We start from the raw sequence: 15453 nt of genomic DNA, 5'->3' as shown, positions 1-15453 counted from the left end.
TAACTAACTACTAAAAAATCTTCATGATGCAACATTAAAAAATAGTTTCTACCATTGTGGACATATCAATCTCCTTTAACTGTGAGGAAGGGACTGGCAACATCTCTTGCTAACTAGGGTTCCACCCCCAAAACATTAACTGGTGGTTTTAAATCCTGACAAATAGTAAAGGAAACACATGTCATCATCATCATAGTCTTTATTACGGTGCTAGACCAATAACCAAATTACAGTGTACATAAAGTATTCATTGGTAATTAAAATAGTATAACATTTAAAACATTCCAGCTAAAAGAATCAACAAAATTACATTTTAAAATTCACAAACATTATCTCAAGCAATTGAGACTATCTCTATCACTATCCAAGTTGCTCCAAATTAAGGAAACACATGTCAAAGGAAAATGGTGGTCAGGACACATCCTACCAGTTGCAGACCAATGGTTTAGTTGTTGCCATGACACCCACTGTCTTTGCATGGGCCTTTCTGCCCTGTCCTGCTGTAGCCGTACTTCTTCCCTTTGCCTTCTAACCTACTTGTGTGTCGTATGGTCTTCCTTTGTAGTTACTTCCGGAAGGGCCTTTGCTTTGGCTTGGCCTGTTTTGCCAACATGCCCGTCGAAAGCGAGGTCGAAAGAGGCGCCCGCATGAAGTCTGTGGGGATTCTTTCTCCTTCCTACACCCTGTTATATAGATACATGCACTTCCTGGAGAACCAGGTCAGGTACGTTGCTGGAAAAGGGGAAGAACTGGGAGGGAGGGTTTTTTTGTACTCCGAATGGTTGGACTCCAGTTTCCAGTCTGTTTGGGGGAACTGTATTGGTTTTTCTTGATGTGCAATGAGTTTTAACCTTTATTAGTTATCAGGTAATTTGGAAGCACATTACTCAAGAATGGATACTCCCCTGTTGTGTACAGTGAAACATCCAAGTGAAACATTATTTCAGGGGTTGGATCCAGCTATTCAGGACACAGGAACTCCCCCACAACCCACCTATGTGTGAAGGTTCAGTTCATGACAAAAATGTTTGTACTGACAAGTCAAGGATGAAGCAGATTTCTCTGCATAGGTGCATGGCTTTCTCCGCTTGATTGAGGAACTGTAAACGTACAAACAGGTGCTACCTTTGTCAGACTATTGGTAACATCCCAGGGTGAAATTATCTTGTATTATGGTCTTATTGTGCATCTGCCAGGAATAATTTGTGCAGAAAATGCCTGAGAAAATATCGCATAGGCTGACACATAAGAGTACCTGTATTGTTGCGCTCTTTATCTTGCGGGGATGGTAGGAAAGTCTCCTGGCCCCAGAGAGGAATTGTTTGCTGCCATTGCAGGCCGAGAATTGCCAGTCTGCTGGCTGAAGGATCGACACGCTCCACGGATATGTTGCTAATGTGCCTTTTTCTGTATCTGCCTGTGTTCCAGACACCAGCTAGAGATGCCAGGACACTACTCTCACCTAGAAGCATTTTATGATGACAAGAAAGGGATTCTCCCTGCTGGGAAGGGCACCCCTTGTTCTCAGCAACCCATCCACTGGCTGCCTTCCATTCACAGATACATGTACCCTGAGATGAAGGTAAGAATTAGAGAGCCAGTTTGGTGTAGTGGTTAGGACTGCAGACTTCTAATCTGGCATGCCGGGTTTGATTCTGCACTCCCCCACATGCAGCCATCTGGGTGACCTTGGGCTCGCCACGGCACTGATAGAATTGTTCTGACCGGGCAGTGATATCAGGGCTCTCTCAGCCTCACCCACCCCACAGGGTGTCTGTCGTGGGGAGAGGGAAGGCCGCTTTGAGCCTCCTTCGGGTATGGAAAAGTGGCATATAAGAACCAACTTTTCTTCTAGATATAGAACACAGGGGGCTTACTAGACTTTGCTTGGCTATATAGTGCATTGGTGTTGCATGCCAGTAATAGTTTTAGTCTAGACACCAGGTAGAGGTGCCAGGACACTACCCTCACCTGGAAGCATTTTATAATGACCGGAAAGGGGTTCTCCCTGCTGGGAAGGGCACCCCTTACTAGACTTCGCTTGCATAGTGAATTGGTGCTGCATGTTGGTCAAACTTGTGTTGACCAGGCTTAATTTTTGGCCAGGTCAGAGTTCCCAAAGTCTCTTGTATCCCGATGGTAGTAGCTCCTTGTAAATTGCTGTCAGCTACAGCCAGAAGTAAGGCATCACAGAAAAATAGGTGCCCTTTCCAATATATCCCTGTATTTAATTTGTTACATTTGTACATTGGCTTCCTTCCAAGAAATTTAGAGCGGTCCAGGGACTATCTAAGCTTGGCTAACTTCATAGGTGAAATGATAACAGGTGCTTTTAGACAACTCACTAAGGAAAGCCAGATGTGTGGAGCTGCACAGCTCAGGCTGGTCTTCCACCAGTTCCTATCAGCTGTATGGATCAATGGGAGACAAGGACAGGCTGAAGCATTGTTGTTGTTGTTATGTGCGAAGTCGTGTCCGACCCATCGCGACCCCATGGACAATGATCCTCCAGGCCTTCCTGTCCTCTACCATTCCCCGGAGTCCATTTAAGTTTGTACCTACTGCTTCAGTGACTCCATCCAGCCACCTCATTCTCTGTCCTCCCCTTCTTTTGCCCTCGATCGCTCCCAGCATTAGGCTCTTCTCCAGGGAGTCCTTCCTTCTCATGAGGTGGCCAAAGTATTTGAGTTTCATCTTCAGGATCTGGCCTTCTAAAGAGCAGTCAGGGCTGATCTCCTCTAGGACTGACCGGTTTGTTCACCTTGCAGTCCAAGGGACTCGCAAGAGTCTTCTCCAGCACCAGAGTTCAAAAGCCTCAATTCTTTGACGCTCGGCCTTCCTTATGGTCCAACCATGAAGCATTGTAGGGACTGGAAAAGGGACTTTTGCAGTATATGTCTGTTGTCAGGCAAACTTAGGGACTCACATCAAGGAATCTTTAATAAGCAGGCTGACCTTTACACACAAATATCCAACATAGATTGCCTATCACCAAGCAAATGTATTTAATTATAAAATAAACATAAGTAGGTAAATAATAAGGTGCTCAGAGTTGATAAGAGAGGTAATATGATCGTCTTCTATAGAGCACAGTCCATGCAAATTTTAGATGCTTTGTGAGGTAAATTTCCTTCATGAGAAGAACGAGGTCCAAGCTCATGGGGGGGGGGGAGGTGTCCATTTTGCATTCCAGAAAGTAAAGTTCCCTCTCATAAAATAATAAAACTGTGAAAGAGACCAATAATTTACGCACACTGCGAAATAAAATTCCAGTAATCTTCTGTTTACTTCTCTCTTGCTTTCGCGCTGAGTCACTCGAGAAAGGGTGGAATATAAACTTAAATAAATAAATAAAAACCCTGCATCGAATTTTTCAAGGCCTGCCAAAGAACCCCACAAATTTCTCTTTGTCAACAATTTCCCTCACAAGGTCGAGTTCGGCTCGAGTGCACTGCCCCTTCCCTTCTTGGAGGTACTGTTTTGGCACCAGAGTTGTATTCCCATGCCCCCTGCCCTCAGTTGGATCCATCTTGTTCCTGTCTTGTCGCTAATTCCCACTTCCCAATTTTATTGCCCCTCTGGATGCAGATCACACATCCTGCAGGCTGCATGTCTCAGTTCATCAAGTTCTTTGGTGAGCAGATCCTCACCCTCTGGAAGTTCGCTCTCCTTCGCAAACGGATTTTGATATTCTCACCTCCTCCGGTCGGTGTGGTCTGCTATAGAGGTATGGAACAGAATGGGGGGGGGGGGGGGACAGGGAGGGTGCCAGAGAAGGAGGGGCAGTGGAAATAATAATAAAAATATAAGTGATGTAAACACAAGAAAAGCGATTTTCATTCCTCTTTCAAAATACGACTTGGTTATTATTCGAAGAAATGTATAGGTATTGGATTGTGGATCTCAGAGTAGCAATCCTTAAACAGAGAAGCTTCAAGCGAAGATTACAATATGAAATTGCTGGATTTGAGTTCATTCACAAGTTCAGAACAAGAAATACCCCCCTCCCCCGGGAAAGGTGCTAAATAGGGACATAAGATTCTTATTGCACTACAGATACTGATTTTCTGCCCCAGGCATTTCTTTTCTGTTCCAGTCAACCTAATCACTAAATGCACTGTACCTTTGCATATGAGTTTCTTCTTTGCAAACCCCCCCCCCCCACCCACACACACACACTTTCTTACTGGGATATAATGTCACAGATGTTTCAGTTCTGACTCGTATCTGTCGAAGGGAACTCTGACTCTCATAAGCTTATAATCAAACAATGTTGTTGGTCTCTAAAGTGCTACAGGACTGCAAACCTAGCTGCTCTTCAGGCCCAGGTTTTCAGCGGTCCTGGGATTTTCAACAATGTCCTTATGTAGCTTCCTCATCTTTTTTGTCCTTGTCTGAAGTTTATTGCTGCTGCTGCCTAGCCAATGTTTCCCTGCCCGGCATTGGTGGGACCGTCCCAGAGTCCAAGCCTTTCTTCTACGTCAACGTGGCAGATATCGAGATGCTGGAGACGGAAATGTCATACGTGGCCTGTAAGTAGGAAAGGGCTGACGTGCATTTGCTTGCTTTGGGATCTCAGGCATTCTGCAGCTCTGCTCTTGCAAATGTTTGTCTGCTGCTCACAGACTCCCTGCTAGCTAATCCCGGAGGGGCGGCTGTGTTAGCCCACCGCAGGCCCGACAACAAGCAACCCTGCGGCCTTACTTTTGGATGAGGACTTCTGGTTTATCTGCATGAAAGCTTAAAAGGCAGGGCTGCCCCAATTCAGGCTGTATCCCTGTACATGGGATAATTACATGGGAGTAAGTCCCAAGAGCCTCTTGTGGCGCAGGATGGTAGGGCAGTAGACATGCAGTCTGAAGCTCTGCCCATGAGGCTGGGAGTTCAATCCCAGCAGCCGGCTCAAGGTCGACTCAGCCTTCCATCCTTCCGAGGTCGGTAAAATGAGTACCCAGCTTGCTGGGGGGTAAACGGTAATGACTGGGGAAGGCACTGGCAAACCACCCCGTATTGAGTCTGCCATGAAAACGCTAGAGGGCGTCACCCCAAGGTTCAGACATGACCTGGTGCTTGCACAGGTGATACCTTTACCTTTTAAGTCCCATTGGGTTTGACTTCTGAGTCATGCTTAGAATTGGCCTGCAAACAAGCTGCCTTCTCCTCTGCTGTAGGTACAACAGAGAAGATCTTTGAGGAGAAGAAGGATCTCTATGATGTCTACGTGGACAACCAGAATGTGAAGACACACCACGAGCATCTGCAGCCGCTCCTGAAGATCAACGGTGCAGACAAGGAAAAGTACAGGAGGCTCAACGATCAGAGGTAGCACCAAAAACTCCCCCAGTAGCTCTGCGTATGGTTAACCGAAGCATTTCCCCCCCTCTGTCTCCCAGTCCCTTTATTCTGCCCTCACAAGTACCACCTGAATGCCTCCTGGGCATTTTGCAAATGTGGACAAGAATTCTGTAACTGTATGAAGCTGGAAGTTCGATCCCAGCAGCCGGCTCAAGGTTGACTCAGCCTTCCATCCTTCCGAGGTCGGTAAAATGAGTACCCAGCTTGCTGGGGGGTAAACAAGGTAATGACTGGGGAAGGCACTGGCAAACCACCCTGTATTGAGTCTGCCAAGAAAACGCCAGAGGGCATCACCCCAAGGGTCAGACATGACTCGGTGCTTGCACAGGGGATACCTTTACCTTTACCTTTAGGCCAGGGGTAGTCAAACTGCGGCCCTCCAGATGTCCATGGACTACAATTCCCATGAGCCCCTGCCATGGACATCTGGAGGGCCACAGTTTGACTACCCCTGCTGTAGGCAGCCACCAGGTCCCTGTTTGTCAAAGTGATACTTCTGTGCTGTGCTGGATGGTCCACCAGATGGAGAGTTGAGACGTAAGGGCAGTCAGGGGGCTCCCGTGGTGAAGGCCACACGCAAAATAGCTTCTGAAAAGCGCAAGGAGGGCTGTTCCTGAACATTGAACACCAAAGCCATGGAGGTGTCGTTCTTTCAGGCAGATGCTGATGTACTCCCAGGAAGTGGACGGGGACTGCAGCTCTTGTGAAGAGGACCTCTTCATCCTGTGAGTTGTGTGCGAGGGAGTCTTTAAAGTTCCACTACCAGGGAGGGTGATGGTGGGGAGGATTTGGATCATGGCTTAGGTTGAGCAGGGGGTTGGACTAGATGGCCTGTATGGCCCCTTCCAACTCTATGATTCAGATAAGATGCATGTCGGCTTCTCAAGACAGAAGGGCAGCAAAAGGGGCTTGCAGGCGAAAGTCCCTGTAGTGTCTTCCCCAGATGATTGTAGACTGTATGGTGCCGGGGACCTTTGGGTCAATGGGCTGCCTAGGAGTCTAACTGCAGATTCTGAGAGGCTGATTCTGTGAAGGCACAAGGGGGTCGCAGGTTACAGTAGACGAGCGATAGGGATGTGAGTGTCTTGCATAGTGCAGGGGGTTGGGCTGGATGACTCATGAGGTCCCTTCCAATTCTATGATTCTATGGCCAACAGATAACTTCTAAAAACAATATGCATGAAGACAAAAATATCACAGTGATGATGGCGGATCTACATAGCAGTTTCCAAAGATCTAAAAATAAGTCCAGTTGCCATCCATATGCCATGCTTGCGAATAGTGATCGAGTTCCAAGGTCTTTGATTCATTGACGTAACTCTTCCATGGCCTTCCAAAGATCTAGGAACCGTAGGAGTGGATTTATCCACGTACCAGGAAGCTGGAGGCACGAGAATCAAAGCCCTTTGAGAATAGCAAAGCGGAAAGGTGAGCCCAAAATAAATTCTCGAGGGAGAATGTATCGATTGCATGAACGAACTAGAATTCGGAGGAGGGACCTTTTGAGCATCTCGTTGTGTTGCAGCACCACGTGTGAATCAGTACAATCTTCCTCCAGACATGAGGTTTGCTAGAAAGGCTGCAGAGAGCTGCTTCCCCTTATAGTACCGTTGCTGTGCGGTTCATTTTTAGACAGTCGCAGGCTCAGCTCCTGGGCTGTAGGTTACCCTTCCAAGTAAAAGATGCCAATGCTACATTGGTGGCTTCCGCAGGAGATATTCGGTTGGGCCTCACATACTTCCACTTCCCGTTCTATCTACAGGTTTTTCATGGAGCAGAACAACCGAATATTTCAGACCCTGATGGAGGTTTCAGCCAGCCAGGACAAGACCTTGACAGCTGACCATGCCCGAGGGATGGGCTTGGACCCCCAGGGAGACCGTAGCTTCCTCATGGACCTGCTGGAAGTCTACGGCATTGACGTCATGCTGGTCATCGATAACCCTTGCTGCACCTAAAGGAGAAGGAAAGGACGTTCACAAGGGCGATGGGATGGCAGTGACCCCGTGCAGACTTCCTGGAACCCACCAGGACCGACGCCTTGAAGGATTGCCTTTTATTTAAGAGAACACTTTCCAGAAAGCATTATTTATCATTTTCATCCAGTTAACTTAAAAAAAGAAATTCAGGCGTCCTAACCAAGATGGTGACTTCTCTTTTCCAGGATAGACTGCCCAGGCTCCCCTCTTGCCTTTTGAGACCTGGGGGGCTGTTGGTGTGTTTCCTTCCCTTCTGTACTCTCAAAAGGACTCAGCACGAGGGGCTCTGCGGTCCTAACCAGGGCCCTGTTGGCTGGGAACGGTGGTAGAGGAGCAAAGCACTTTTCTCTCTTGGGGACCAACGTGAAACATTATGCTGCTTTTGAGCCTTTGTCTTGTCTGCAGGCAACACCCCCTTCCACACAGGTAGAAGCAACCTCCTTGGATTTTGCATCCCACAACTCGAGTTGTAGTTTATGCATGCTTGGACAGCCGTGCCTCTACAACATAGGGAATTTCCTCCTGAATTCTGGCTTAGCTGCAGGGTTCATATTGTGCTGTTGAATCCAGTGCCCCCCTCCGCCCCCGACGGTGGCAGGAGGTAAAAGGGGAGGGTGGTTGATTCTCCTGTGTCCGGAATTACTAAAGCAATAGGCCTTGGGTAGCCCTCCTTCTTTTTGTGCCTGAACAGTGGGAATCAACGTCATAGTCCCGTCCTATTCCATGCCACCATGTTTATTACATCTTGGCAGATCCTACTTGGTGTTAGCTCCTGTGGACCTCTCATAACTACATCCAAAAAAGGGGGGAAGGACCAATGACACGTGATCCCATTTCCAGCCAGCGATATTAACCTTGCCCCTCATGCTGTTTTGTGCAGAATCTGTGGCACCAGCAGCTATAGAATTGGACTCTTCTCCACCTTTGCCTAACGGGTGTTTCAGCTTAGAGGTAGCTGCACGGGTGATGGGCCCAGTTACCATCACGCCTCTGTTCTTTTGCTCCGGCTGTGGCTCAGTGTCGGAACCTTTGCACGGAGAACCCCTAGTTTCTTAACAGAATCAGGCCCTATGTTAGGGAGGGCCTCTGCCTGAGACCTTGGAGAGCAGCTGCTGGTCAGAGTAAACTGCACTGACCTTGGTAGAGAATGGTCTGGCTCAGGATAAGGCAGCTTCCTGTGGTTCCTTCTGCATGAGGGCAAACATTGTTCTCTTGCAGGGAACAGCATCAGAAACACATCTCCCCATGAAGCCCCTTTTTGGCTCAGCGGCTGAAGAGGTGACAATGGGGCTGTGCTGCAGTTGTAGCAAAATGCAGGGGGATCTTCTCCCCCTGCCAATGTTCTGGGTGCAGTCTGGCTTTAGAAAGAGGTCTAGGCAGCAGTGAGGCCTTTGCACTTCTCCCACAGAAGTGCTGCTTGCAGGAGCCACTGGGCCTGCAAAGTTCTGCCTCGGGCAAAAGAGCCTGCAAGGTCTAGAATCCGGATTTGCAGAGGTTTCGGCTGTGGTTTGCGTCCATCTGGGCCGCTTCTTGGTGACTTGTTCTGCATGGCAGGTTCGCTGTCTTCTGCTTGCTGTCAAGCGCACCAGGATCTAGCTGCAGGTTTCATTAACACCATGGAGAGTTTAGCCTGTTTGGTTTTTTACCCCCGGCTGGCTGCTGCAGGCGTGTCCTCATTGCTGCGTGAAATGCAATTCAGTTAATGCCAGCAAGGCAGCTAGGATGCTTGGTCTCCCCTCCCCATGACATGACTCCTGATCCCCGTAATGAACTGCCAGTGCACGCGTCGGTGTAGAGCAGGGGTAGTCAAACTGCGGCCCTCCAGATGCCCATGGACTACAATTCCCATGAGACCCTGCCAGCGTTGCTGGCAGGGGCTCATGGGAATTGTAGTCCATGGACATCTGGAGGGCCGCAGTTTGACTACCCCTGGTGTAGAGTCTTCTCCAAGACTGGAGACACAAACCATCTACTTCCCTTCCCCTGACACAGACAGTATTGAGCTGCTTTCCTTGTGGCCTCCCTGGATCTGCACTGTCAGGCGTGCGCTGCGAGTTCCGTGCCAGGAATTCCCAAGTGCGTGTGACCCAGTTCAGGCTGGAACCATGGCGTGCAGCGAGAGGATGCTTAAGCACCGCACCACCACCACCTAGTGGCCCTGGGCAGCTAGGTAACTCTCCGTGCTCATGGGATCTTGCAGATCTGGGGGATACACAAGGGAAACAGATTGAATCCCACAGACTGTGGCATTTTTAGCAGCTGGAGTGATTAAGCTCTTGCCACGCCCTCTGGTGATGCTTATGGAGAAGGGGAGTGAGCCAGCAGGCAGAGAGAGCACCGCTAGCCCTTGCTAAAGTTCGAACAAGGGCTCCTCTGGGTAGTTTGTTACCAAGCAGCGTGGGCCAGATGCTGTCCTCTCCTTGCTTTCCCTTCAGTTCGTGGGTATCTGGGGTCCATCAGGCACCTCTCAGCCACCCCCCTGAGAACAGGCGGTTCGACAGAGGCCAGTCCATACTGGAACATGCTCCTTGGGCCGCGTAGCACTGCAGTCCCCGACTGCTGTTCACTGCAGCCCTCGCAGGGAAGATTCCCCTTTTTCCTGTCCTGCTTTTAGTGCTTTGAATATAGGCAACCTTCTCCTGGCCTTCTGCTGTGTTGCACTCTTACCCTTTGCAGAGTACTAAGCATTTTTTTAAATCTATATATGTATATATAAAGAACGGGGTGGATGCAATTAAAGAATCCGTTTGTGGGCCATAATATCTGATGGCGTTCCTATTTGACTGGGAGAGGTCCGTCCCTTCCGCCTCTATAACCCTTCCCTCTTGCCTCATTTCTAGGTGTCCTGCAGGGAGGATTCACCCTCACGCAATGAGAACTTCCTTCATATCAGGAAGCCAATAATTAAGAAAGCGAAACCTCAGCAATGGTCACTTCTCTTGCTGTCTGCCACGGCAGCTTCCTGAAAGAGTCAGGCCTCTGATTTGTATTTCTGCCTGTGTTCCGTTTATTATCGGGCAAATTACTGAGTTGCAGTTCCGAGACCAGGAAGTCTTGAAACGTCTCTCTTGCATTGTTCTCCTTCAGAGCGACACCATACAAGGTTGCCTTACCTTTTGCCCTCACAACTATGCTAGTGGGGGGACGGCCGACCCCAGGTGACCCAGGGAGCTTCATGCTTGAGAGTCGTCTCTGAAGGTCCAAGCGGTTTTTAAAATTAAGTTATAACGCTCAGGCAAAGAAGGCCTCCGATTCTGAGCAGTTTGTTTACATCGGGCCACGAGAGCCCTTCTCCCCCTATTTTAAGAAACACCATAGATTTGTGGCCTTCAGTTCTTTTTACAATTCAGTTTGTACCAATATGATGTCCATTCCCTCCTCCCCTAAATCAAAAAAGGCAGCAGCAGCTGCTGCTTGTTATTCTCCGATGCCTTGCCCTGCAGTGAGTTACACAGGTACGTATGCCCCTCCAGGCACAGCTGACTTATGGTGACCCCAGCAAGGGGCTTTCACGGCAAGCGAGAAGCAGAGGTGGGTTGCCATGGCCTTCCTCTGCAGAGCCGTCCTTGGAGGTCTCCCTTCCAAATACAGACCCTGCTTTGCTGCCAAGATCTAAAAAGGTCAGGCTATACGGTGCTGCCTTCCCTTAAAGATGTTAGGGAGGCTCAAACCACTCTGACACAATTAGACAGGTCTCTTGGGATAGACCAGGGGTAGTCAAACTGCGGCCCTCCAGATGTCCATGGACTACAATTCCCAGAAGCCCCTGCCAGCATTTGCTGGCAGGGGCTTCTGGGAATTGTAGTCCATGGACATCTGGAGGGCCGCAGTTTGACTACCCCTGGGATAGACCCATGCAGTCCGCCACTTGGCCCAGGGCTACCTTGATTCCATTTGAAAAGGAGATGCTATAACTTTCCTGAAATGTCAGGGGTGGGTGTTTCTATTTTCTTTGCTTCAAATTGTTAGAGCATTGTTGAAAGGGTGCCATATAGAAGATGGAGGAGAGCTCTCTTGCCCCAGAGGGACGGACCAGATCCAATGGGATGAAATTAATTCAAAAGAAATTCCATCTAAAGATCTGGAAGAAGTTACTGACAGAGCAGTTTCTCAGTGGAACAGACTTCCTCAGGAGGTGGTGGGTTCTCCATCTTTGGAAATTTTTAAACAGAGGCTGGACAGTCATCTGACGGAGAGGCTGATTCTGTGAAGGCTCAAGGGGGTGGCAGGTGACAGTGGATGAACAATAGAGTTGTGTCATGCATAATACAGGGGGTTGGACTAGATGACCCAGGAGGTCCCTTCTAACTCTATGATTCTATGAAATCCGAGTGCCTGCTGCAGGACCACTGGAGAAGCCACAACTGCATGGGAAGTCTGTGATGAATCAGAGATGTTCCCATTCCTGCGCATTAGTCTGAGAAGTAAACCATGAAAGCAAAATAATGTGTTGCTCTGCATTTTATTAAAAAAACAAAAACAAAAAAACCCCTGGCTTGCCCAAGTCAAGATGAGCTCTCACCTTGGCCGCCTACGTTCCCTCCTGTTCCCTCTAGGAACACTAGAAACGTAAAAGTCTCCCTCGGTTCCTTCAAGCCCTAAAAAATGACTACTGCACAGTGCATTTCTTTCAGCAAGCATGATTTGCAGCAGCGGGAAGGTTCCCGCACTGCATGGCAATCACTTGATTATTGGCAGCCGAACGCACGGAATCTTCTCCTGTGAATAGCACATCAAAATTTGAGTCCAATGGGACCTTTAAGACCAACAAAGATGTATTCAAGGCGTGAGTGTTTGTGTGCAGGTACACTTCCTCAGAGCTCACGCCTTGAATAAATCTTTCTTGGCCTTAAAGGTGCTACTGGACTCAAATTTCATTGTGCTACCTCAGACCGACACGGCTGCCCACTTGAATCTGTGAATAGCAGCTTCAAGGCAATAATGGCCGTGTGTGGTCCCACGTGCAAGCCATCAAGTGATGGATGCACAGGAAGGAACCCAAAAAACCCCCAAACATACAAAGCAATAGCCTCCACTCTGGAGATGGTGCCATCTCTGGAAAGTCAGCAGCTTGACTCTTAGGAGAGCACATGGAGCAGTTTTTTTTTTTACAGAACTAGTAAATACATCTGACTAGTCAGCTATCACTACAGTGGTCCTCTCTCGCTCTGGATGAGGGCTGTGAGAACAAATAAAGGAAGCTGCATTCATATATTGAGTGCAAGACTGGAAAGACCCCCTCCCCCACGTTGCTTGACAGAGAGGGACTTGCACTTGCTATGTAAGTCAAGGGTGACCATTTCCTAGTTGGAGCTGTGGTGTTCAGCTGCTTAAGACCATGTCCCCAGTAAGGGGAGCCTCTTGTGGCACAGACTGGTAAGGCAGCAGACATGCAGTCTGAAAGCTCTGCCCATGAGGCTGGGAGTTCAATCCCAGCAGCCGGCTCAAGGCTAACTCAGCCTTCCATCCTTCCGAGGTTGGTAAAATGAGTACCCAGCTTGCTGGGGGGTAAATGGTAATGACTGGGGAAGGCACTGGCAAACCACCCCGTATTGAGTCTGCCAAGAAAACGCTGGAGGACGTCACCCCAAGGGTCAGACATGACTCGGTGCTTGCACAGGGGATACCTTTTACCAGTAAGGATAAATACTATCTGACCAGCAGCCAGACTCTCCTCTCTAAACTGTGACCGAGTACTTTCCTTTATTAATACAAGCAATTTCTGTGACATGCTTTGGTTGTCAGATAGAGGAAAGGCGCTAAATGTGTGCAGGCCTGTGTGGATCCTGAAGAAAACTTTTATGTAAATAGTGGTCTTTTTTTACCCTAATAAAATTCACTTTTAACACACCTGCCTGTGTTTTGCCAATTATTCTGAGCCTCCTTTTTTTACCTTTACGGGAGAAAGATGCAATTTGATATCCTAGAGTGCCATGCATCGCTTTTAAAAGTGATCTTAAGGGTGGATCAGCTAGGAATTTTTCCTGTGGTAACTTTTTGGTGCTTCTTCGGGTATGGGAACAGTGGCATGAATGACTGTAGTCTTCAAGAGCCTTCCTGGAAGGCATGTTGCAAGATTTCAGCTATAATTCCCTTTACGATGAGGGCCTGGGTTCCAATTCCCCCACTGCTTGGGTCTGGCTAAAGTCCTAAGTTTGTTTCAACATTAAAGCCATCTTGGAGGGCAGAGTTATTACAAGAGGCCTCTGCCTGCACAGCCAGATGCAGCCAGCAAGAACTCATGAGACAGACAACTCTTTATCAGGGTAACAGGCTTTGGAATCTCACTTAGTCTAGACAAAAGTATGCATCACTGCAGCATAGCCCCAGGAACAGGGGCAGATTCCAGGCGTTCTAGGCTGGGGGCGTGTGCATTTCAGATATCCAAAGGAAACACACTTTGTAATACTGAAAAAAATCCAAATAGCACTTTCATTGAGGAAACACTCCTTCCTTTACACAGCACCGGACAGTCGTGTTTCAAAAAAGGTTCGTGCATCTGCCATGTGATCTGCTGCAGTCTCTGTAACTTCAGCCGTTTTTTAAGAAGACAACCTAGAAGTCTGACAGCTGCTTGTGCACAAACAGACTTCAGCCGTGTTCGCTGCTTTGCAAAGAGCATGTAAATTTTTCCGCTGCTGTTTAGCATGGCTTTGAGTACTTTCATCTTTTAAAAAAAAACCCACTTGCAATAAGAAGTGACATCTGCTTTGTCTACGACGCGCCTTGAAGCATTTGCTCTTTTTTCTGGGAGTCACAGAAGAAACGGAGCTTCCTGGGTAACAGGGTGACTTCCACGGGCATGGCTTCGTATTCCTCGTTGTCTATAGCCAAGGAGCCTTCTGTATCCTGCAAAGAGAATGCAGAGTTGCCATCACCACTTCCAAACAGGAGAACTAACCAGATATGTTGCCTGAGGACAGGTCTGAGCAGCTGCCCTGCCCCCTATGGGTATATTCCAGGACAAGCCAAGAAATAGGGTCACACTCCTCATTCTGGGTAATGTTGCTGCTCAAGGCCCTCTTTTATCAAGTGCTTCATTCCTCAAGCATGGACCGCTTTTTCGCCTTCTCAGTGGTGCCATGGCATAGTCTCTCCCCGGCATGATGGAACGTGACCTTCAAGCCGAGGACTGCTGTGGTTGGGCTAAACTTTACTTATAACTGTGGGGGGAAATCGCATCATTCAAAAGCATGGAGTTGATTTGGCCTCATACTTAGTTTTGTTTTTGCATATATGGCGGAAACAGATGGAGCTCCCCTCTCTTTGAGCGTTACATGTTTAGGAAGAGTCTAGTTTAGACCAAGAAACCTCGGAATTCAGCATCATCTTTCTTACAAGGACCAGCCAGATATTCAGGGGAAGCTCAAAAAAGCAGGTCAAAATAACAACAGCCTCTAATGACAGCTTCCATTTCCATCTGCCTTTGCCCATAGGCATTCTATTTGGCCATCAGGGACAAAGCCACTGATATCTCCATGAATAAAAACCAGCACATCCAGCCTTCCTTGCAAGCCACAAAGTACATCTCTGCAGTAATAATGCCCCCCCATCTCCTATTTAAAAGTATGCTATAAGAAGAATTAAATTAGCATTGTTCTGGCCCCAACCTGATGGAATGAACTCCCAGAAGAGCTAAGAGCCCTGATGGAACTATCTCAGTTCCGCAGGGCCTGTAAGACAGAGCTCTTTCGCCAGGCATTTGGTTGAGATCAGCCTAAGAAGATCGGGTCCCTCCCTATATAGATCCTATTATAGGCCCTATTTGCCGGTCAGCTGGGCAGAAATTACCTCCCGAGACAGTGGTTGGGGACTGCAGGTGGCTGCAGTTGGGTGTGCAAAGAAGGGAGGAGGGGATTATATTAGTTCTATCGCCAGGGTGCAGGATTGTATATTTTTTCTTCTGTTCTATGTGATTTTATCGTTTTATTGTAAACCGCCATGAGCCAGCATGGCCCGGGAGTGGTGGTCAACAAATACAATCAATTAATCAATCAAAATAAATAAATAAATATTTACAAAAAGACAGTGGACGCCTGAGGAATTTAGGAGCAGTTTTTTTCAGTATGAGGTTCCTAGTATGGTTCTAACCTCATGCATTTTCTGCACGGAAAGAAAA

General features: G+C 48.1%; 2 protein-coding genes across 6 annotated transcripts in view; one reads left to right on the top strand and one right to left on the bottom strand.

Moving 5' to 3' along the window:
* The window catches only part of DENND11 (DENN domain containing 11), a 36065-nt gene extending 22881 nt beyond the window's left edge, over positions 1 to 13184 (top strand). Inside the window, exons 3-9 of the mRNA XM_077339865.1 lie at positions 566 to 724; positions 1429 to 1582; positions 3589 to 3727; positions 4401 to 4532; positions 5172 to 5322; positions 6012 to 6080; positions 7118 to 13184. Of these exons, the coding sequence (XP_077195980.1) occupies positions 566 to 724; positions 1429 to 1582; positions 3589 to 3727; positions 4401 to 4532; positions 5172 to 5322; positions 6012 to 6080; positions 7118 to 7313 (1000 nt within the window). The 3' untranslated portion in view covers positions 7314 to 13184. The remainder of the gene's footprint in view (positions 1 to 565; positions 725 to 1428; positions 1583 to 3588; positions 3728 to 4400; positions 4533 to 5171; positions 5323 to 6011; positions 6081 to 7117) is intronic.
* Positions 3499 to 15453, bottom strand: part of AGK (acylglycerol kinase) — a 62838-nt gene continuing 50883 nt past the window's right edge. For 4 of the 5 annotated variants that reach the window (XM_077339868.1, XM_077339866.1, XM_077339869.1 and 1 more), the window contains one exon: positions 14011 to 14183. In XM_077339868.1, coding sequence (XP_077195983.1) covers positions 14049 to 14183 — 135 coding nt within the window. In that variant the 3' untranslated portion in view covers positions 14011 to 14048. Of the gene's footprint in view, positions 3720 to 14010; positions 14184 to 15453 lie in introns of those variants that run through there. The other variant, XM_077339867.1, reaches the window with a different exon arrangement.

The sequence above is a fragment of the Paroedura picta genome, chromosome 5, assembly GCF_049243985.1.
Source record: "Paroedura picta isolate Pp20150507F chromosome 5, Ppicta_v3.0, whole genome shotgun sequence".
NCBI lineage: Eukaryota > Metazoa > Chordata > Lepidosauria > Squamata > Gekkonidae > Paroedura > Paroedura picta.
Note: the sequence above shows the minus strand (reverse complement) of the source record. Positions and strands in the feature narration are given on the sequence as shown.